This window comes from Accipiter gentilis, chromosome W, assembly GCF_929443795.1.
Source record: "Accipiter gentilis chromosome W, bAccGen1.1, whole genome shotgun sequence".
Taxonomy (NCBI): domain Eukaryota; kingdom Metazoa; phylum Chordata; class Aves; order Accipitriformes; family Accipitridae; genus Astur; species Astur gentilis.
Window position 1 is genome coordinate 1,161,737 of NC_064918.1, and position 22,986 is coordinate 1,184,722.

Consider the following 22,986-nt stretch of genomic DNA (forward strand, 5'->3'; position numbering starts at 1 on the left):
ATCATCCACTTCACTACCATAGTGATAAAGATAAGAGTTTTTAAAAACCACACTGAAACGTACCAATTAAAATGCACTAAAATAAGTCACATGTATGATAGGGGCTTAGGGTTGAGGTTTACCTGCTATTTCATCTGCAATTGTAAATTCATCCTTTACAGAAGAAAATTCAATCTCAGTCTGGTTGCTAGCATTCATGGAGCCAGACCTTGGCTGGCTAGGATTTTCCTCAGAGACATCTGTTGGCTGCAGAAAAGCAGTATGAACATCCTGAATGTGAGCTTTTAGGTCTTCATAGGATGGAGCTCGGAAATCACAGCCATCACACTGCAGCACCTCCATGGTTCAGAAATGATCTTTTGCATTAGAAAATTCTGCAAGAAAAACAAGGAAAGGAGAAGGAAAGAGGCAGGGGTTTGTTTTGTTTTGGTTTTCCCTGTTTGGTTGGTTTGGGGAGTTTTTTTGTTTTGTTTTTACAGACATGCCATTCAGTGAATTCTGAAAATATATTAACACCAAGCTTCCTATCACATGCCTTAATGATTTCCAGAAATTCCATAATTACTGCAGCCTGAAATTCAACATTTAAGAGGCATCAAGGCAATTTTGATTCAAAGAAAGCCCTATCTAGGTGTCCTGGTTTCAGCTGGGATAGAGTTAATTGTCTTTGTAGTAGCTGGTACAGTGCTATGTTTTGAGTTCAGTATGCAAAGAATGTTGATAACACACTGATGTTTTCAGTTGTTGCTAAGTAGTGTTTAGTCTAAAGTCAAGGATTTTTCAGCTTCTCATGCCCAGCCAGCAAGAAGGCTGGAGGGGCACAAGAAGTTGGGAGGGGACACAGCCAGGGCAGCTGACCCAAAGTGGCCAAGGGGGTATTCCATACCATGTGACATCACATCTAGTGTATAAACTGGGGGGGGGAGTTAGCCTGGGGGGCAGATCGCTACTTGGGAACTAACTGGGCATCAGTCAGCGAGTGGTGAGCAATTGCATTCCGCATCACTTGTTTTGTATATTCCAATTATTTATTTTATTATTGTTATTATTATCATTATTAGTTTCTTCCTTTCTGTCCTATTAAATGATTCTTATCTCAACCCACAAGTTTTACCTGGGTTTTTTTCCCGATTCTTTCCCCCATCCCACTGGGTGGGGGGGAAGTGAGTGAGCGGCTGCATGGTGCTTAGTTGCTGGCTGGGGTTAAACCACAACACTAAGGCCCACCCAATCAGCGATGGTGGTATTGCCTCTGGGATAACATATTTAAGAAGGGGAACCTACAGTGGGGGAGGAGATTGGAATGTGAGAGGAACACCTATGCAGATACCAAGTTCAGTGAAGAAGGAGGGGGAGGAGGTGGGCCTGAGGAGGTGATGCCCCTGCAGCCAGTGGTGAGACAGCAGGCTGTCCCCCTGCAGCCCATGGAGGTGAGCAGGGGAGCAGATGCCCACCTGCAGCCCATGGAGGACCCCACACCAGAGCAGTTGGATGCCCCTGAAGATGTCCGTGACTCCATGGGAAACCCCACACTGGAGCAGTCTGTGACTGAAGATCGGCCCACAGAAAGGACCCATGCCAGTGAAGTTCATGAAGGACTGTCTCCTGTGGGAGGGACCCCACACTGGAGCAGGGGAAGAGTGAGGAGTCCTCCCCCTGAGGAGGAAGGAGCGGCAGAGACAATGTGTGGTGAACTGACCCCAACCCCCATCCCCTGTTCCCCTTTGCCTCTGGAGGGAGGAGGTAGAGAAAACCGGGGAGGGAAGGAGGGGTGGGGAAGGTGTTTTAAGATTTGGGTTTTACTTCTCAGTATCCTTGTTTTGATTTGATTTTTAGTAAATTAAATTGGTTTGCTTTTTCCCCAAGTTGAGTCTGTCTTATGCCTGTAACCATAAGTGGTGAGTGATCCCTCCCTGTCCTTGTTTCGACACACGACCATTTCTTTATATTTTCTCCTCATCATCCTGGGGGGGGGAAGAGGAGTGAGCAAGTGGCTTCGGGGTGCTTTGTTGCCAGCTGGGCTTAAACCATGACAAGTAATAACTCATTTATTAAGTTTACCACACATTGCACCGGGCCAAGATAACCTTGGAGTTCCAGAGGTCCAAGATGCAATAGCAGACAAAAACATTTTACTATGAAAATTCCATGTATTTACTGTAGAATGTAAAACTCCTTCTATAGCAAGATGAAAACCTGCCTCAGGCAAAACAGTCTTGACTCAGGGAACTTTACTTCATTTAGTTTATTGTCAACTAACATGAACTTTTAGTTACTGATTTGGATATTGAGAAAGAAAGAGAACAAACAGTGAAAAAAACAGTTAGGGAAACACCTTTCATCCCCCTTCCCCAGGGTCAATTATAAGCCAGACACTTATCCACCAGCACTCCCTTAGTCTCAACTTCCCTTTGTTTTTGCCACGTTACACCCAATCAGTTCCAATTCCTTCAGCAAGGTGACAGGCAGCACAATAGTTTGGGGTCAGCACATAATGTTTTCTTTCTGCCCTTCCTTATTTCTTACTCATCTTCCTCCACTGCTCCTTGCTTCTTACTGCTCTTCTCAAGTGTGGGTTCCACCATGGGCCACAGTCCCTTTTGAGGGTGTCACCACTCCTGTGTGGAGCACCTCCTTCCAAGAGTGCGCCTCCTACCCCTATTGGCAACCACCCTTTCTTAAATATGTTTGAGCAGAGGCACCATATGCTCCTCTGATTCTTTGAAAGTTTGGCTCGCAATAGGTTCTTTCCATTTGTTTCAGAACTCGCTGGAACTGGCTGTTCATGGCCTCCTCCCACACTGCAGCCCCCTGCTACCAAGCCCCAGCCATTTATGCCCAACATAAAGCCCAAAAACACTAGGGCACAAAGAGAGGACACTGCATAAAATAATGCTTTGTCTTATAGCCTGCTAAAATAAACTTCTGGCAAGTCTATTTCTGGACAGCGAGCACACAGACACTACATGTTTAATCTACATTACTGTGCTCACTGCAATATGTGTCCCCCACCACCTCCAACAACAAAAAAAACACCAATCAAAAAAAAGCACAAACAGTGCACCAGCTTCTTTTCAGCTAGCAAAGCTGCAATGATTAAGATACTCAAGCTTTTATTTGCAAGCACCAGATCAAACACTGTGGAAGAGTTGTGGCAGTACACCCCCCCCCCCATCCCACCAGCAGGAAACGAAACTTCTCCAGGAAGGAAGAAGGGGAAGGAAACCCTGGAGGCTACAGGTTGAAATTCGAACTGGCCAATCAAGATGCACCAGGTATACTGAGGTGACCCTCCTGGCCAATAGGATTAAATGACCACAGGTCAGATTCAACAAGGATATAAACGGGGTCCTGCCGGAGGACATGTGGGCAGTCTTTCTTGGAGTAGTGGGTCTGCAGTTGGGGACTCCTCCTTGGGTTGGGGTATTGCCTGAGTTAACTCCTCGAGGGAGAGAGCCCTCAGCTTTTAGGTGAGTGATATGCGCATTTTGAGCCATCACTTTAAATCTTTGGGATTCTTAAGTCAGCCGTGTAGTATTAATTCTCTTTACATCATTGAGCCTTTGGTTTTATAAAATGTTACCAGACTTCTAACTAACTTTTACTGAAGAATAAATCTGAGTTTTAACACCTATTGGATTTGTTTAGTTGTGCATCTGTAACAAGAGGTTACTATCGGTTCTGAGACCAAATTACAGTAGTGAGTGAAGCTCTACTCCAGGTCTCCTTTAGCACAGTCCATTAGACCTGAAAACATTTTTTTTTCCATGGAGCAAATGACTCCTGCATTTAGAGCACTTCACAGAAAAGCATATAATCCATTTTTCACTATCTGTTCCCCAAGCTTACCCTTCTCATCTCAACCAAACAAGCCACAGCTCTGCTGAATGTGTTTATTGCACTTTCAAGAGGTATGAGCCCCTGCACCACTGAAGCTTTAAGACTCACTAAGCTGCCCTACTCCTCTGAGCTTTGGGAGCAGCCATTTTAGCTCAGACAACTGCACTCAGTGGCTCATAGCTTCTTGTCTGTGTACAACATGGCCTCACTTATCTCTCAGATTCATCCTGGGTATACAAGATTTTTTTTTCCCTTGCATGATACAAAAAACCATGCCAAAACAAAAACACCATCATCTAAGAACAGGACTTTCCCTCTTCTGTATGATTTAATTCACACACATACACACAAATAGTATTTGTTCTCATGTGCTGTCAAAACAGCACCTTTTCTTCCTGAACAATCATTTGCAAAGATCTCCAAAAGTTCTTTTAACTCATGAATGATAAATATGTTTATTAATTCCAGCAACAGTCTTACACAGTTCTACAGACAATCAAAACACAGTAACCTCCCAGCAGGAGGATGGGGAGGGAAGCAGAAAGGAGGTCCCTCTCCAGACCTCCCTGTCCTTGTCCCTTGGGAGTCGTCTTTCTTCGCACAGAAGACACCCCACTCCCCTGACAGATTCCAACGTCTAATGACCTTTGTTAATCACCAGCCAGCCTGTCTGCATCAGCAAACCCCAGCAGCAGATATACCTTTCAATGCAAAGGCTGTAACCATGCCTTTTAAAATAGGTTCCCCGAAAGCTCCATTATGTAGAAGAGGGGTGGAATCTCTCCTCTTTAAACTTCGGCCCCTTTAGAAACAACACCAAAACCTTTCTGTGTCTTTAAGGAAACTTTAAGCCAGTTTACAAAATAAACCAGAAGGAGGGAAGAACAAAAAAGAAACTGAGGTTTTTAAAATAATAAATATAAAAGCTTCAGCCTGGCACAATAAGAGTTAAAAAACAACAACCAGCGCTAGTGTATACTGTTAACATTCTTTAATATCCTGACACAGTTGAGACAACAGCCAGCAACCTTGAGGATAACTTCAGAAAAATCTCTAACCCTTCTGCTACAAAGTAAAACAGAGTTGAGAGATCAGTAATAGCTACTGATTATAAAAAAAAAAAAAACTTTCTAATGAGTTCTAGTTTTAATGTCACAACAATCTCTCCCGCAAGAGCAGCACAGAATCATAGAAGAGGTTAATCTTACAGCAGCTAAGAGCAATGAATATTAGGTGCAGCTGAATAGCCTTCAATTTCATGTTTTTATCAAGCACCATGTTGAAGTCAGGATGAAGCATTTTGTAAGGAATTCTACTTTAATATTTGCACATTTTTCTGTAACATTCAGATATTGCTCAAAGGAGAAAAAAAGAAACTGTTAGTTCAAGCTACACTATCAAAAGAAACTGAAACACGTGTGCCTTTCTCTCTTTTTTTTTTTCTCCCCTCCTTTTTGTCTAGGTGGCGTATAGAACTGAGAATGGTGACATATTTTCAGATAAGATGTTAACCTGAACTATCATCTAGAGAGGTTTGCTGCCTGCTGGAGGGCCTGGATCTGGCCCTCTGAGTACTACCCCCTCCTGTTCTTCCGTGTGGGCACCAATGATACTGCTAGGGGTAACCTGGACAGTATCAGAAGCGACTACAGAGCTCTGGGGACAGTAGTTAAGGGCATGGGGGCCCTGGTGTTCTCCACAATCCTGCTGGTGGGGGGCAAGGGTGTGAGGAGGGGGACACTGATAATGCATGTCAATAACTGGCTGCAGAACTGGTGTTGGTAACAGGGTTTTGGGTTCTATGGCCATGGGACCCTGTTTGCAGATCAACATCTGCTTGGGAGAGATGGGATCTACCTCACTAAACAAGGCAAAGCTATTTTTGTCAAGAAAAAGGCTGACCTCATAAGGAGGCTGTATTGCATTTGCATAGCAAGGTTTTGGTATGGGGGGGGGGGGGGGGGGCTACAGGAGTGGCTTCTATAAGATGCTAGAAGCTTCCTCTATGTCCAACAGAGCCAATGCCAGCCAGCTCCAAGATGGACCTGCCGCTGGCCAAGGCCAAGACAATCAGCGACAGTGGTAGCACCTCTGTGATAACATATTTCAGGGAGGAAAAAAAGTTGCTGTGCAACAGAAACTGCAGCTGGACAGAGGAGTGAGAACATGTAAGAGAAACAACTCTGCAGACACCAAGGTCAGTGAAGAAGGAGGGGGAAGAGATGCTCCAGGCACCGGAGCAGAGATTCCCCTGCAGCCCATGGTGAAGACCATGGTGAGGCAGGCTATCCCCCTGCAGTCCATGGAGGTCCACGGTGGAGCAGATATACACCTGCAGCCCATGGAGGACCCCACGCCAGAGTAGGTGGGTGCCCAAAGGAGGCTGTCACCCCGTGGGAATACCACACTGGAGCAGGCTCTCGGCAGGACCTGCGGACCCGTGGAGAGAGGAGTCCACGTTGGAGCAGGTTTTCTGGCAGGACTTGTGACCCTGTGGGGGACCCACACTGGAGCAGTTCGTGAAGAACTGCAGCCCATGGGAAGGAACCACATTGGAGAAGTTCATGGAGGACTGTCTCCCATGGGAGGGACCCCACACTGGAGCAGGGGAAGAGCGTGAGGAGTCCTGCCCCTGAAGAGGAGGAAGCGGCAGAGACAACATGTGATGAACTGACCGTAACCCCCATTCCCCATCCCCATGTGCCACTGGAGGGGATAGGTAGAGAATCCAGGAGTGAAGCTGTGCCTGGGAAGAAGGGAGGGGTGGGGGGGAAGGTATTTTAAGATTTGGTTTTATTTCTCATTACCCTACTCTGGTTTGATTGGCAATAAATTAAGTTAATTTTTCCCAAGTCAAGTGTGTTTTGCCCGTGATGGTAAATAGTTGAGTAATCTCTCCCCCTGTCCTTATCTTGACCCATGAGCCTTTTGTTATATTTTCACTCCCCTGTCCATTTGAGAAGGGGGAGTGATAGAGCGGCTGTGTGGTGCTTAGTTTCTGGCTGGGGTTAAACCACGACAGAGGACATTAAACTAAGAATGACGGGAGAAAGAGAGAATAACACCCATTTACAAGAAGGGTCGGAGGCAGGATCTAGGGAACTACAGGCCTGTCAGCCTGACCTCGGTACCGAGGAAGACTATGGAGTGATTCACCTTGAGTGTGCTAACACAGCATGTGCAGGACAACTGGGGGATCAGGCCCAGCCAGCATGGGTTCATGAAAGGCAGGTTCTGCTTGACCAACCTGATCTCCTCCTATGACCCACCTAGTGGGTGAGGGAAAGGAAGTGGATATTGTTTCCCTGGACTTCAGTAAGGCCTTTAACACTGTCTCTCACAGGACACTCCTTGAGAAGCTGGTGGCTCATGGCTTAGACAGGTGTACTCTTCACTAAGTAAAAAAACTGGCTGGATGGACGAACCCAGACAGTTGTGGTGAACAGAGTTAGATCCAGTTGGCGGCCAGTCACAATTGGTGTTTCCCAGGGCTCAGTTTTGGAGCCAGTTCTCTTTAATATCTTTATCAATGACCTGGACAAGGGGATCAAGTACACAATCAGTAAGTTTGCAGATGACACCAGGTTGGGAGGGAGGGTTGATCTGCTCGAGGGTAGGAAGGCTCTACAGAGGGATCCGAACAGGCTGGATTGATGGGCCATGGCCAATTGTATGAGGTTCAACAAGGCCAAGTTCTGGGTCCTGCACTTCGGTCACAACAACCCCATGCAGTGCTACAGGCTTGGGGAAGAGTGGCTGGAAAGCTGCCTGGCAGAAAAAGACCTGGGGGTGCTGGTTGACAGCCAGCTGAATATGAGCCAGCAGTGTGCCCAGGTGGCCAAGAAGGCCAATGGCATCCTGGCCTGCATCAGAAATAGTGTGGCCAGCAGGAGCAGGGAAGTGATCGTTCCCCTGTACTCAGCACTGGTGAGGCCGCACCTTGAGTACTGTGTTCAGTTTAGGGCCCCTCACTACAGGAAAGACATTGAGTTGCTGGAGCATGTCCAGAGAAGGGCAACAAAGCTAGTGAAGGGCCTGGAGCACAAGTCTTATGAGGAGCAGCTGAGGGAACTGGGGTTGTTTAGTCTGGAGAAAAGGAGGCTGAGGGGAGACCTTATTGCTCTCTACAACTACCTGAAAGGAGGTTGTAGCAAGGTGGGTACTGGTCTCTTCTATCAAGTAACTAGAGATAGGATGAGAGGAAATGGCCTCAAGTTGCGCCAGGGGAGGTTTAGATTGGATATTAGAAAAAAATTCTTTACTGAAAGGGTTGTCAGGCATTGGAACAGGCTGCCCAGGGAAGTGGTGGTGTCACCATCCCTGGAGGTGTTCAAAAAACGTGTAGATGTGGCACTTCAGGACATGGTTCAGTGGGCATGGTTGACGGTTGGACTCAATGATCTTAAAGGTCTTTTCCAACCTAAATGATTCTATGATAACCGGCAGCCCTGTGAAAGAGTGATGGACAAGTTCCACTAGCGAAGGACCTGGGTGTCCTGGTTTCAGCTGGGATAGAGTTAACTGTCTTCCTAGTAGCTGGTACAGTGCTATGTGCTATGTTTTGAGTTCAGTATGCGAAGAATGTTGATAACACTGATGTTTTCAGTTGTTGCTAAGTAGTGTTTAGACTAAAGTCAAGGATTTTTCAGCTTCTAATGCCCAGCCAGCGAGAAAGCTGGAGGGGCACAAGAAGTTGGCACAGGACACAGCCAGGGCAGCTGACCCAAACTGGCCAACATGTGATGTCACATCTAGTATATAAACTGGGGGGAGTGGGGGTGGGGGGGAATCGCCGCTCGGGGACTAACTGGGCGTCGATCGGCAGGTGGTGAGCAATTGCACTGCGCATCATTTGTACATTCCAATCCTTTTATTACTACTGTTGTCATTTTATTAGTGTTATCATTATTAGTTTCTTCTTTTCTGTTCTATTAAACTGTTCTTATCTCAACCCATGAGTTTTACTTCTTTTTCCGATTTTCTCCCCCATTCCACTGGGTGTGGGGGGAGTAAGTGAGCAGCTGCGTGGTGCTTAGTTGCTGGCTGGGATTAAACCACGACACTGGGGTGATGTGACAAGAATGGAACGCAAAATCAACAAAACAGGACTTAAGCGGGACTACCTCCAGCACTTGCATGTAAGTGAGGAAGTGCCTACAAGGCACCCTTATAGACAAGTCCCCAAAACCCTTTCTAGGAAGTCAACATGCCTCTCTGAAGTGCCTGTACACTAATGCATGCAGTATGGGGGGATAAACGTGACATCTGTGTGCAGTTGCAGACCTATGATCTTGTTGGGATTATGGAGATGTGGTAGGATGGTTCCCATGACTGGAGTGTTCCAATGGAGGGATACAGGTTCTTTAGGAAGGACAGGGTGGGAAAATGAGGAGGGGGAGTTGCCCTTTATGTGAGAGAGTGGCTGGAGTGCATGCAGCTCTGCCTGGGGATGGATGAGGAGCCAAATGAGAGTTTATGGTTTAGGATTAAAAAGAGGACAAGTAAGGGTGACATTATAGAATCATAGAATCATTTAGGTTGGAAAATACTTTTAAGATCATAGAGTCCAACCATTAACCTAACACTGCCAAGTCTACCACTAAACCATGTCCTTAAGCACCATGTCTACACGTCTTTTAAATACCTCCTCCTGTCCAGCTGAGGAGGAGGAGTGATAGAGCAGCTTTGGTAGGTACCTGTCGTCCAGCCTGGGTCAACCCACCGCACCAACTGTGTCAAGAAGTTATCTTCCACACACTCCAGGAACCTTCTAGACTGTTTCCTTTCCGCTGTATTGTATTTCCAGTGGACATCTGGTAAGTTGAAGTCCCCCATGAGAACAAGGGCTAGTGATTGTGAGACTTCTCCCAGCTGCTTATAGAATATTTCATCTGCCTCTTCATCCTGGTTGGGTGGTCTATAACAGACTCCCACCATATCGGCCTTGTTGGCCTTTCCCCTGATTTTTACCTATAAACACTCAACCCTTTCATCACCATCATCAAGCTCTAGACAGTCAAAACACTCCCCAATGTACAGGGCTATCCCACTGCCTCTTCTTCCTTACCTATCCCTTCTAAAGAGTTTATAGCCATCCATTGCAGCACTCCAGTTGTGTGAGTCATCCCACCATGTCTCCATGATTGCAACTATATCATAGTTTTCCAGCTGCACAATGGCTTCCAACTCCTCCTGTTTGTTGCTCGTGCTATGTGCATTGGTGTAGACGCACTTCAGTTGGGCTATTGATCCCACCACCTTTTTCTGGGGAGAAGCCCTAATTCCTATGTGACTGTTCTCAGCTGCTTCCATGGTTTCTAACACATCAATAAACCTTGTGTCTTTGCTGCTGCGTGGATCTCCATCCCCTACCTCCACTGAGATGGCAGACCAAAGGACCTCACTAGCACATAGTGGGGGTCTGCTACAGGTTGCCTGACCAGGAAGAACAAGCGGATGAGGCCTTATACAGACAGCTAGGAGCAGCCTCACATTCACAGGCCCTGGTCCTCACGGGGGACTCAACCACCCCAATGTCTGCTAGAGGGATAACACAGCAGGGCATAAGCAATCCAGGAGGTTCCCGGAGTGCATTGATGATAACTGCCTCCTCCATGTGACAGAGGAACCAATGAGGAGAGGTGCTCTGCTGGACCTCATGCTCACCAACAAGGAGGGGCTTGTTGGGGATGTGAAGGTCAAAGGCAGCCTTGGCCGCAGTGACCATGAAATGGTGGAGTTCAGGATCCTGAGGGCAGGGAGGAGGGTGAAAAGCAAGCTCACAACCCTGGACTTGAGGAGAGCAGACTTAGGCCTCTTCAAGGTTCTGCTTGGAAGAGTCCTGTGGGATAAGGCCCTGAAGGGAAGAGGGGTCCAAGAAATCTGGTTAATATTCAAGGATCACTTCCTCCAAGCTCAAGAGAACTCCATCCCAAGGAGTAGGAAGTCAGGCAAAAATGCCAGGAGGCCTGTGTGGATGAACAAGGAGCTCCTGGCCAAACTCAAAACACAATAAAGAAGCATACAGAGGGTGGAAGCAAGAATGGGTAACCGGGGAAGAATACAGAAACACTATCCGAGCATCCAGGGATGAAGTTAGGAAAGCTAAAATTAAAATCTGGCCAGGGATGTCAAAGACAACAAGAAGGGCTCCTCTAAGAACACAGGTGACAAAAGGAAGGCTAGGGAAAATGTGGGCCCCTTACTGAATGAGACAGAGGACCTGGTGACACAGGACATGGAAAAAGCTGAGGTACTGAATGTCACCTTTGCCTCAGACTTTACTAGCAAAACTAACCTTCAGGAATCCCAGGTCCCAGAGACCAAGGGGAAAATGTGGAGAAAGGAATACGTACACTTGGTGGAAGAGGATCAGGTCAGAGAATACTTAAGCAAACCAAACGTATATAAGTCAATGGGCCCTGATGGGATGCACTTGTGAGTGCTGAGGGGGCTGGCTGATGTCATTGCAAGGCCACTCTCGATAGTATTTGATCGATGATAGCAACTGGGAGAAGTGCCTGAAGACTGGAGGAAAGCAAATGTCACTCCTGTCTTCAAGAAGGGCAAGAAGGAGGATCCATGGAACTACAGGACAGTCAGCCTCACCTTGATCCCTGAGAAGGTGATGGAGCAGCTAATCCTATGCACACCAAGGGCAAGAAGGTGACCAGGAGTAGCGAGCATAGATTCAGTAAGGGGAAGTTATGCTTCACCAACTTGATAACCTTCTACAATGAAGGGACTGGCCTGGTAGATGAACATCTCCGCCTTCGTTCTTCCCTGGCGTAGTTGTCTACCTGGACTTCAGGAAGGCCTTTGACACTGTCTCCCATAAGATCCTCATACAGAAGCTGATGAAGCATGGGCTGGATGAGCAGACAGCGAGGGGGACTGAAAACTGGCTGAACGTCCAGGCCCAGAGGGTGGTGATCAGTGGCACAAAGTTTAGTTGGAGGCCAGTCACTAGCAGTGTACCCCAGGGGTCAATACTGGGTCCAGTCCTGTTCAACATCTTCATTAATGATCTGGATGATGGGGCAGAGTGTACACTCAGAGAGTTTGCTGATGGCACAAAAATGCGACAAGTGCTTGATACTGTGAGAGACTGAAAAAGTTAATGTCTCAAACATTGTGGTGGGGCAAGTTCTGCTTAAAGATGAACTCTGCATAACAACATAACAAGGAACCCTGCACAGCAAGGAACCACAGGTGAAAAGCCCATCAGCACAGACATCAGCAACAGGGCAGGGGGTGTGTGCTGGAGGGTACAGTACTGGAGGGTGTGGTGCTGGAGGGTGCACAGCTCCCTGTTCTGATAAACTGTTCTGATACAAAGATCAAACAATGGCCACATCTGCAGGGAAGGGGAAGTTATTCCCCAAATGCCCCCCAAGCCCACCACCTGAAGGTTACACCTAATTGGCCTAATAAGTTTGAGTGTCCACCCAAAGGAGGGGCAAGGATGATAAAAAGACAAACTGAAGCCCCACACATGCAAGCCCACTGGAACTGAACCCCTTGGCTGAGTGGACCCCTTGGCTGACTGAACCAACGCTGGACCCAGGGCCAGTGAAATCTTTCTCTCTTCCTTTTTCTCTCTCTGTCTTCTTCTCTCTTTCCTTTTCCATAATCCCTACACCTCATCCCTTTAAGACATAAAACCATTGACCAAGTCTGGGACTAAGAGTGGATCCAGCCGCCCCTAGGCCCTTCTCTGAGAAGGAGTCTAGAAAGCAAGGGGGTCTGCTCTGAACCTTGTGACTCAACAGGAGGGAGCTCCTTCTTCCCTGAATTGATGTATATGGTTACCATGGGTTACACAGTTCCTGTTGTGAGAAACCACACCACCTACTGTTATGCCTCCCAAGTTCAGTTTGCTTCTTCCATGAAAAAAAATGTTTAACTGATCATTTGGTGTTGTTTCACCTTCATTTAGCCCAAGGGAATTCCGAATTCAACACAACTCCCTGGTCTGTCCAGTCCGGGTCATGACAGATACAACAGTTGTGCTGCCATCCAGAGGGACCTCGACAGGCTGGACAAATGGGCTGACAGCAACCTCATGTAGCTCAACAAGGTGAAGTGTCAAGTCCTGCACCTGGGGAGGATCAACCCCAGGCACCAATATATGCTGGGGGGCCACCCAGCTGGGTAGCAGTTTTGCAGAAAAGGCCCTGAGGGTCCTGGTGAACACCAAGTTGAACATGAGCCAGCAATATGCCCTTGCCACAAACAGGGCTAATGATATGCTGGGCTGCATCAGAAGTGTTACCAGCAGGTCAAGGGAGATGATCCTTCCCCTCTACTCAGCACTGGTGAGGCCACACATGAAGTACTGTGTCCAGTTCTGGGCTCCCCATTACAAGAAAGAGATGGAACTACTAGAGACAGTCCAGCGAAGGGCCACAAAGATGATTAAGGGACTGGAGCATCTCTCCTATGAGGAAAGGCTGAGAGAGCTGGGACTGTTCAGCCTAGAGAAGGCTCAGGGAGGATCTTATCAATGTATATAAATACCTGAAGGGAGGTATATATTCAAAAGCCATTTGGACATAGTCCTGGGCAACTGGCTCTAGGTGGCTCCACTTGAGCAGGGGGTTTTGTGATGAGAATAGTTGATTACTGCTTGTGATTGATTACTGCTTTTATAATTACCCATCTCTGTAAATAGCAAGCCGAACATCTGGACGGTATTACCTCTGATTAATTACCACTTTTATCCTTGTCTACCTCTGTAAATAGTAACATGAACATCTGGACAATATTTTATTGTGTCCCAACTGGACATCGTTTGTTTATCGGTCACACGCGGAACACCTGGCCAGTGTTCCGGATGGGATTGATAAGGGGAGCATAACAGTCTGCACGTTCACACTGCCAAAAAGACTTATGTAAGATGTTTGTTACTTACTATAAAGAGTGGGAAACTCTTGGACTGACTCCTGAAGCCTCACCTATGGGTGGACGCACCGCATAGGACCTTCCCAATTACCAAGGATCTCCATGGGCCAGCTGCCGAGGGGCTTCCCAGCCAAAGTGTGAACCCGGATGATGGTTTTGAAGTGGTATCGTGGTTTAATCCCAGCCAGCAACTAAGCACCATGAAGCCGCTCACTCACTCCTCCCACACCCAGTGGGATGGGGAGAAAATTGGGAAAAGAAGTAAAACTTGTGGGTTGAGATAAGAACGGTTCAATAGAACAGAACAGAAGAAACTAATAATGATAATGATAACACTAATAAAATGACAGCAGTAATAATAAAAGGATTGAAATGTACAAATGATGCGCAGGGCAATTGCTCACCACCTACCAATCGACGCCCAGTTAGTCCCCGAGTGGCGATTCCCCCCCCCCCTCCCCCCAGTTTATATACTAGATGTGACATCACATGGTATGGAATACCCCGTTGGCCACTTTGGGTCAGCTGCCCTGGCTGTGTCCTGTGCCAACTTCTTGTGCCCCTCCAGTTTTCTCGCTGGCTGGGCATGAGAAGCTGAAAAATCCTTGACTATAGTTTAAACATTACTTAGCAACAACTGAAAACATCAGTGTTATCAACATTCTTCTCATACCTAACTCAAAACATAGCACTGTACCAGCTACTAGGAAGACAATTAACTCTATCCCAGCTGAAACCAGGACAAGTGGTAATTGGTGATGTATCCTTTTCTTAATCACTGCCTTGCTTTACAGTAATGAACTGGTGCATCACTACTCTGCTTACCTTTCCTTTTTGATTATTACTATATGTATATATATTAAAGCATATTAATTTTTATATATTAGACTGGAGTCTGTGTTTTTACTTGGAATCCTGCCATTCAGCAAAACAGATTTGGAACACATGACTTCCAGAGATCCCTTCCACTCCCAATCATTCTGTGATTCTGTGTCAAGACACAGCAAATAAAGGAGACAAAGAGCAAGATTTGCACATGTGCGCGCTGAGATGTGCTAAGGTCATGCTGTCTTTGCATTTCAGTTACTTAAATAAAACTTGCATTCCCTAATCAATGTCATTTCCAAATAGTACTAACAGCAAAATTTTGGGGAAGACTGGAAATGGCATGGGGTGGTGAGACACTGGAACACGTTGTCCAGAAAAGTTGTGGATGCCCCATCTTTGGAAGTGTTCAAGGTCAGGCTGGATGGGGCTTTGAGCAACCTGATCTAGCTAAAGATGTCCCTGCCCATGGCAGGGTGGTTGGACTAGATGATCTTTAAAGGTCCCTTCCAACCCAAAACATTCTATTATTCTATTATTTGCCCACTGACTCACTGGAGGAACAGCAGCCAGCATCTTTGCCCCAGGTATGAGAATATACACTTCTGCAGTATTTAACAAATTGCCTTTAACAGTTATCTCACACCAGTGATTATCACTAGATTGCAAAAAAAAACTTACTCCCAAAAGATTCTCTCACTCTGTGCAAGTGCAAGGCCTCTGTGCATTTGGGACAGTGATAGCAATCTGCTGGTCACAGCTTTGCTAAACAATGACATCCCTGAATGGAAGGAAAAGCACTTTGACGTTAGCATTTACACATTGTCCAAAACATTTAACTTTGTCCCAAATTTTAATTTCATATATACACACACTGAAATACAATACATTAGGAAGAAATAAGAATCTTTCTCCTCCCCCTCAACTTCTGTCTCCACCCACTTGCTCCTTTCAAGAAACACTATTTTTGTGTAGTTTTTAACAAACCTAGATATAAAATATTTAAAATAAGGCAAGTATATTGGCTCAAGTATCATAATTTATGCAATACACAGATATTCATATCTAGCAGAAACTAAATGGAACATCCATACTGCACTTCAAGAAAAAGTCCTGTCTATAAAAGAAGCATGGTGGTTGTTTGGGTTTTTTTAATGCAGAAAACAAACAAACCCTCTGTTAACCTTGCATCTCATCTCTCAAATAGCATACTAAACTTGTGGCTGCTGCTCTTTCCCCTATTCCAGCATTCAAATTAAGGAGAGATCTATTATTAAAGCCAAGTTGTATCAAAAGTGGCAAGATGTTAAAGCTTCTAATGGTGTTCTTCCGTCCCACTTCATTACTTCTTGCGTTAAATAAGCTCTTTGAGGGTTAATCACCAAGATAAAATTTCTTTTTCTTCCTCCTGAGAAATACCAAACAGGAAATGGATCACAAAGAAGGAAAAAAAAAAAAAAAACCCAAAGATTTTCTTAATGTAAATGAGGCCCATAACTAGGGGGACAGAAATTATAACCAATTGTGTCTTTAAAAGAGCTACAGTCCCTACATGTATACACTAGAAGTATATTGTGGCTATTTTCCCCTTTTAAAAAACTCATTGTATAACATCTTATATTTCCTGCCATTATAAATACTTCAGAATTTCAAGCATTTGAACCAAAGTAGTAAGCAAAAATAAATTTAAAATTAAGAAATGGCTTTCTACTGCCTTAGGCTTACTTTCACTTTGAGAATAGCAGGACTACATTGGTTTCATCCTCAAAACATGGGGAAAGAGAAAATTAAAGGCAGGTTCCCAAAAAAACTTTATTCCTGGTAATATGTATAAATAATCAAACTACATATGAGGAAAATTACCTTTCTTGTCACAAGGAGGGTTAAGATCAAGACTAGTTCATCAAGAGAGAAGGACCCTCCCCCTCCAATTCAGAATATATTGTTCTTACTTTCTACTTAACCCTATGAACTAAACAAATAGTTTCTTGTAATTTACAAATGGATCATTAATGATCTTAGTCACCTCAGGCCATGTCGTGGTTTCACCCTAGCCAGCAACTAAGCACCATGCAGCCGCTCGCTCACTCCTCCCCTCTCCCAGTGGAGAGGAGGAATTTTAGGAGAATTGGGGAAAAGAAAGTAAAACTCATGGGTTGAGATAAGAACAATTTCATAACTAAAATAAAAAAGAAATAAAATATAATAATAGCAATACTACAAATATAATAACAATAATAATAATTGTAATGAAAAGGAATATGACAAAAAGAGATAAATTAGACCCAAGAAAATACGAGTGATGCACAATGCAATTGCTCACCACCTGCTGACCAATGCCTGAGCAGCAATCCGCCCCTCCCGGCCAACTCCCCCCCAATTTATATACCGAGCATGACGTTCTGTGTTATGGAATATCCCTTTTGCTAGTTCAGGGTCAGCTGTCCTGGCTATGCTCCCTCCCATCTTCTTGTGCACCTCCTCGATGGCAGAGCATGGGAAACTGAAAAATCCTTAACTTAGGATAAGCGCTACTTAGAAACAACTAAAACATCAGTGTGTTATCAACATTATTCTCACACTAAATCCAAAACACACTGTACCAGTTTTTAGGTAGAAAATTAACTCTATCCCAGCCAAAACCAAGACAGGCCATCACCAACTTCAAACCTGGCCCTCATGTTTTATTTAAATTCTCTAAAGGAGAAAGGCGCATCATTACTGAAAAAGAAAATCATGGGACAGTGAACTTCAGAGAAAGGCCTTGGATTAAGTTTCCTAAACTTTAGGAAATGTGTAATCGGGAGACTAACCCCAAAACGTTGATATTTTTAAGGCAGAAAAAGTAAGAAATTCAACACAATTCCCCAGAGAGCACTTAGTCTTAAAGCAAGGTAAATACAGGAAGAGGTTTTCCATTTTCCAGGCCTAACAAGAGAGGCTGAAAGAATGAGTCCCAGGAAGAAGGACTTTTTGGAAAGCTCACATGAATATGCTTACTTGACAATGGGAACTTCTCAAAAGAAGGAAAAAAAAAATGCCCCAAAAATACATCAAGGTATTTAGATAAATTCAAGAAAAGGCAAAGGGTCCAAAGGCAGGAAAACCCTAAACTTGACCAGGATTTTGGTTTTATATATATTTATGACGAAGCAATGTAATGAAGTCTAAAGAGAGGCACTATATAAGAAAAGAAAAAGCCTTCTTAAGGTTTGGCTTCAGAAAGTCCCTTCATTTACTACACCTCCAAACATGTAGTAGAAGATACAGTGCTGCTAGACATAAACTCTTTGCTGTTCACCACCACCAGAGGTTTATCAATACTTGGAAAGCAGACTAGAGCAGTAGTTCTCAATCTCCACTGCCATATTAGAGTCATGGCTTTATTTGGATTGACAGAAACAGAGGGAGGGATGGGGGAAGCCAGAGGAAGAGAGCAAGAGCACGTGTGAGCAAGGGTGTGCATGCAAGGGGGGGGGGGGGGGGGGAGAAAGGGAGCCCACAGGGGACAGAAAGGAGAGAGGAAGGAAGAGTGAATTGCTTATGGAATACCAAAGGGAAACAAGACAATATGATGCAACTCGGATTTCCACTCATATACTACAAATAAACGATTTAAAACACAGTAAAACAACAGAAATTACTATCTCGCAGAGAAAAAAGACAAAAGCTGGTTTTCATAGAATCACAGAATCATTTAGGTTGGAAAAGACCTTTAAGATCATCGAGTCCAACCGTCAACCATGCCCACTGAACCATGTCCTGAAGTGCCACATCTACACGTTTTTTGAACACCTCCAGGGATGGTGACACCACCACTTCCCTGGGCAGCCTGTTCCAATGCCTGACAACCCTTTCAGTAAAGAATTTTTTTCTAATATCCAATCTAAACCTCCCCTGGCGCAACTTGAGGCCATTTCCTCTCATCCTATCTCTAGTTACTTGATAGAAGAGACCAGTACCCACCTTGCTACAACCTCCTTTCAGGTAGTTGTAGAGAGCAATAAGGTCTCCCCTCAGCCTCCTTTTCTCCAGACTAAACAACCCCAGTTCCCTCAGCTGCTCCTCATAAGACTTGTGCTCCAGGCCCTTCACTAGCTTTGTTGCCCTTCTCTGGACATGCTCCAGCAACTCAATGTCTTTCCTGTAGTGAGGGGCCCTAAACTGAACACAGTACTCAAGGTGCGGCCTCACCAGTGCTGAGTACAGGGGAACGATCACTTCCCTGCTCCTGCTGGCCACACTATTTCTGATGCAGGCCAGGATGCCATTGGCCTTCTTGGCCACCTGGGCACACTGCTGGCTCATATTCAGCTGGCTGTCAACCAGCACCCCCAGGTCTTTTTCTGCCAGGCAGCTTTCCAGCCACTCTTCCCCAAGCCTGTAGCACTGCATGGGGTTGTTGTGACCGAAGTGCAGGACCCAGAACTTGGCCTTGTTGAACCTCATACAATTGGCCATGGCCCATCAATCCAGCCTGTCCGGATCCCTCTGTAGAGCCTTCCTACCCTCGAGCAGATAACAGCTTCAAGTTATTGAACATAATCTGAAGACCCATATCCTGTTGATAGTATGTGAGAAAGAAAAAAGACAGAATTATATATTCTAAGTAGCACATCTAATATTCCATTCATATTCTGTGCAGTTGCTACCCACTTATTTGAATGATATAGTTTGAGCCCACGCTTGTGTTAGGCTCTGTGTGAAAAACAAGCTAAGTGAGCATCTTTACCATGACAAATCATAATCCTTCAACTAATCAGACAGAAGCACAGACTGGTGGACTGGCCTGGATCCAGATCACACAGCTGGTCTCTGGCAGAGCCAGAAACTGAATTTGGGTTTCCAGCCTTGTCCTGGTTTCAGCTGGGATAGAGTTAACTGTCTTCGTAGTAGCTGGTACAGTGCTATGTTTTGAGTTCAGTATGCGAAGAATGTTGATAACACTGATGTTTTCAGTTGTTGCTAAGTAATATTTAGACTACAGTCAAGGATTTTTCAGCTTCTCATGCCCAGCCAGCGAGACAGCTGGAGGGGCACAAGAAGTTGGGAGGGGACACAGCCAGGGCACCTGACCCAAAGTGGCCAACGGGGTATTCCATACCATGTGATGTCACATCTAGTATATAAACTGGGAAGTGGGGGCAGGGAATCGCCGCTCGGGGGTGTTGGTTGGCAGGTGGTGAGCAATTGCCCTGCGCAGCATTTGTACATTCCAATCCTTTTATTACTACTGTTGTCATTTTATTAGTGTTATTATTATCATTATTAGTTTCTTCTTTTCTGTTCTATTAAACTGTTCTTATCTCAACCCACGAGTTTTACTTCTTTTTTTCCCAATTTTCTCCCCCATCCCACTGGATGGGGGGGAGTGAGTGAGCGGCTTCGTGGTGCTTAGTTGCTGGCTGGGGTTAAACCACAGCAAGCTTCCAGCCCCTCCCTGTTACACCACTTACCCTTTCTGTGCCTGAATCTCCAAAATCCCAACATTAACTTACTACAACAGTTACAAATAGAAGCTTCTGTAGCACACTGGAAGTTTACAGTTTGGCAGCAGATAGATAAATCATACACCACACACAAGGTAACAATTTTTATTCTTTGTGGGTTTTTGTTTGGTTTGGTTACAGTTGTTTTGTTTTGTTTTTTTTTAAGCAGTTGCCATTTTCAGTGTGCTGTACAGAATCCAGGCCTTTTGCTAAAGAATTTAGGCCAAGTCAACCGAATGTCTGCAGAGCCTAGAATTAGAGCCCATAGGGGAGGAGGAAGATGGAAAAGGAATAGACAATTTTAAAAGAGAGTTTTATAATGGGATGGAGGGGAAAGAGTTCTTTTACCAAGGACTGACAACTAATAACAAACCCAAAACATTGTAACATCCCAAGCTCTGGGAGGCTTTTCTCTCAAAACCATTGTACCCAAACTGCTTATACTCTGTTCTCAAACTTCTAACAATTGGACAACTTACTCATCTTTCTACTGTCCAGAAGAGTTCCAGGAGAAAAAAAAATTTCAACATTTATTAGAAATTGAGAAAGGGTACCTTGTTTGTAGTTCCCCCCCATTTTGTTCTTCTTTGGAGGTTGGGTTTTGGTGCTTTTTGTTTTTGATTTGGGGGGGTGTTAGTGGGGTTGTTTGTGCCTTTTTTTTTTCTTTTCTTTTCTTTTTTAATTCCTAACAATACCCAAGATATCCTGGGAAAGTTATTGTCCTGGTTTCAGCCCAGCCGGTAACAAAGGAACACCCAGCTGCTCACTCACTCCTCCGCCCCCCTCCGGTAGGATGGGGAGGAGATGGGGGAGAGAAAAGAAAAAAAACCTGGAACCTCGAGGGTTGAGATAAAGGCAGTTTACTGGGACAACACAAAGAAATTACAACAACAACAACAGTACTAATGAAAGAATATACAAAAAGAGTGATGCACCGTGCAAATGCTCACCACCCGGGACCCGACGGTCCGACGCTTCCCCCCACCAAAAGTCGAAACAGAGACAGCCCACCCCACCCCCAGCCCACTCCCCGTTTATATACTGAGCATGATGACACATGGTATGGAATAGCTCCTTGGCTAGTTCAGGTCAGCTGCCTTGGCTATGCCCCCCACCTCCCAGGTTCCTGTAAAAATTAACTCTATCCCAGCTGAACCCAAGACATTATCCACTCCTTATTCTATACCAACTACATCATGCCCAGATCTTACATTTTGCCCATCTAATGTGTCCATCGATTTTGGGGCTCCATCTGTTGTAACAGTTCTTCAGGATAAGAGAGATGGTGTGAGATGTTGGGTTGTTGTACGCTGCCTCTGGAACTTGTGGCTAGTACATTTGGTGCAACCCACGCCCTTGGTCTGCAGGTCGAAGATGTTGATCTTGAGGAAATTGCTGGGCACCAGCTCAAGTTCTATCACTGTTGTACTTGGCTCAGTTTCAAAAATCCATCCTGCAGTCATTTGGGTAATTCTTACAATAATACCCTTGATATGGCATATAGACACTATAGATACAATGACATGCATTGGCAGGTTATTTAGCAGTTAAATATCATACAGCCCAATTCACTGGCTATTCTCTCCCAAAATAAAATCTCCCTGAGGTACACATCGAACTTCCTCATCCTACTGCATCACCCACCAGGTCTACCCAGGTCCTTGAGCAAAAACAACCCCTTGAATGGGTTTGCCTCTGCTTGAGGGAGGACTAACCCAGACTGTCTTTCTTAACATACTCCTCATGCGCACTACAGGGACTTTATCCCCTTCTACAGTATGTGGAACTCTTGGTTGGGCGGGACCAGCCCGATTAGCGGATCCTCTAGTATTAACTAACCAGGTGGCTTTTGTTAAATGTGTATCCCAATGTTTGAAAGTTCCACCCTCCCATCGCTCTCAATGTAGTTTTCAGCAGTCCATTGTATCGTTCGATTTTTCCAGAGGCTGGTGCGTGATAAGGGATGTGATATACCCACTCAATGCCATGTTCTTTGGCCCAGGTGTCTACGAGGTTGTTTTGGAAGTGAGTCCTGTTGTTCGACTCAATTATTTCTGGGGTGCCGTGTTGCCATAAAATTTTCTCTTCAAGGCCCAGGATAGTGTTCTGGGCAGTGGCATGGGACACAGGGTATGTTTCCAGCCATCCAGTGGTTGCTTCCACCATTGTAAGCACATGGCACTTGCCTTGGCGTGTTCATGGGAGTGTGATATAGTCAATCTGCCAGGCCTCCCACTGTTTATATTTCAGCCATCGCCCTCCATACCACAGGGGTTTTAGCCGCTTGGCTTGCTTAATTGCAGCACATGTTTCACATTCATGGATGACCTGTGCGATAGTGTCCATGGTCAAGTCCACCCCTCAATCACAAGCCCATCTATATGTTGCATCTCTTCCCTGATGGTCTGAGGTATCGTGGGCCCACTGAGCCATAAATAGCTCACCCCTACGTTGCCAGTCCAGGTCCACCTGAGACACTTCAATCTTGGCGGCCTGATCTGCCTGCTGGTTGTTTTGATGTTCTTCAGTGGCCCGACTCTTGGGTACATGAGCATCTACGTGACGTACTTTTACCACTAGCTTCTCTATCCGAACAGCGATATCTTGCCACAGTGCGGCAGCCCAGATGGGTTTACCTCTGCGCTGCCAGTTGCCCTTCTTCCATTGCTGTAGCCACCCCCATAGGGCATTTGCCACCATCCATGGGTCAGTATAGAGATAGAGCACTGGCCACTTCTCCCTTTCAGCAAAGTCTAACACTAGCTGGATGGCTTTCACCTCTGCAAACTGACTCGATTCACCTTGTCCTTCAGCAGTTTCTGCGACTAGTCGTGTAGGACTCCATACAGCAGCCTTCCACCTCCGATGTTTTCCCACAATGCGACACGACCCATCAGTGAACAGGGCATATTGCCTCTCATTTTCTGGC

The 22,986-nt window shown here is 45.5% G+C and overlaps 4 protein-coding genes across 20 annotated transcripts in view; 1 reads left to right on the forward strand and 3 right to left on the reverse strand.

The window, feature by feature from the left end:
* Positions 1-22,986, reverse strand: part of LOC126035378 (uncharacterized) — a 197,971-nt gene that overhangs the window by 171,457 nt on the left and 3,528 nt on the right. The window lies entirely within an intron of this gene.
* The window catches only part of LOC126035235 (zinc finger protein 462-like), a 120,204-nt gene that overhangs the window by 67,270 nt on the left and 29,948 nt on the right, over positions 1-22,986 (reverse strand). For 14 of the 17 annotated variants that reach the window (XM_049793487.1, XM_049793493.1, XM_049793488.1 and 11 more), the window contains one exon: positions 123-374. In XM_049793487.1, coding sequence (XP_049649444.1) covers positions 123-342 — 220 coding nt within the window. In that variant the 5' untranslated portion in view covers positions 343-374. Of the gene's footprint in view, positions 1-122; positions 375-15,249; positions 15,977-16,431; positions 16,654-22,986 lie in introns of those variants that run through there. The other 3 variants (XM_049793492.1, XM_049793497.1, XM_049793498.1) reach the window with 2 other exon arrangements.
* Positions 5,929-8,539, forward strand: LOC126035373 (uncharacterized). The gene is made up of 2 exons (XM_049793910.1): positions 5,929-6,308; positions 6,357-8,539. The coding sequence occupies exon 2, from the start codon at positions 7,501-7,503 to the stop codon at positions 8,266-8,268; it is 768 nt and encodes a 255-aa protein (XP_049649867.1). The 5' UTR covers positions 5,929-6,308; positions 6,357-7,500; the 3' UTR covers positions 8,269-8,539.
* LOC126035539 (uncharacterized) lies at positions 15,943-19,769 on the reverse strand. The gene is made up of 2 exons (XM_049794179.1): positions 18,320-19,769; positions 15,943-15,976 (listed from the first exon to the last, which is right to left on the reverse strand). Exons 1-2 carry the CDS (start codon positions 19,027-19,029, stop codon positions 15,943-15,945), a joined length of 744 nt encoding a protein of 247 aa, XP_049650136.1. The 5' UTR covers positions 19,030-19,769.

Bases quoted from the DNA above. Each gene is read 5' to 3' on its own strand.
- LOC126035373 (XM_049793910.1), top strand. From the start codon at position 7,501: ATGGCCAATTGTATGAGGTTCAACAAGGCCAAGTTCTGGGTCCTGCAC.
- LOC126035539 (XM_049794179.1), bottom strand. From the start codon at position 19,029: ATGGCCAATTGTATGAGGTTCAACAAGGCCAAGTTCTGGGTCCTGCAC. The intron at 15,977-18,319 runs GTGGGCATGGTT...GGTATTTCTCAG, and splicing joins GCACTTCAGGACATGGTTCA to GAGGAAGAAAAAGAAATTTT.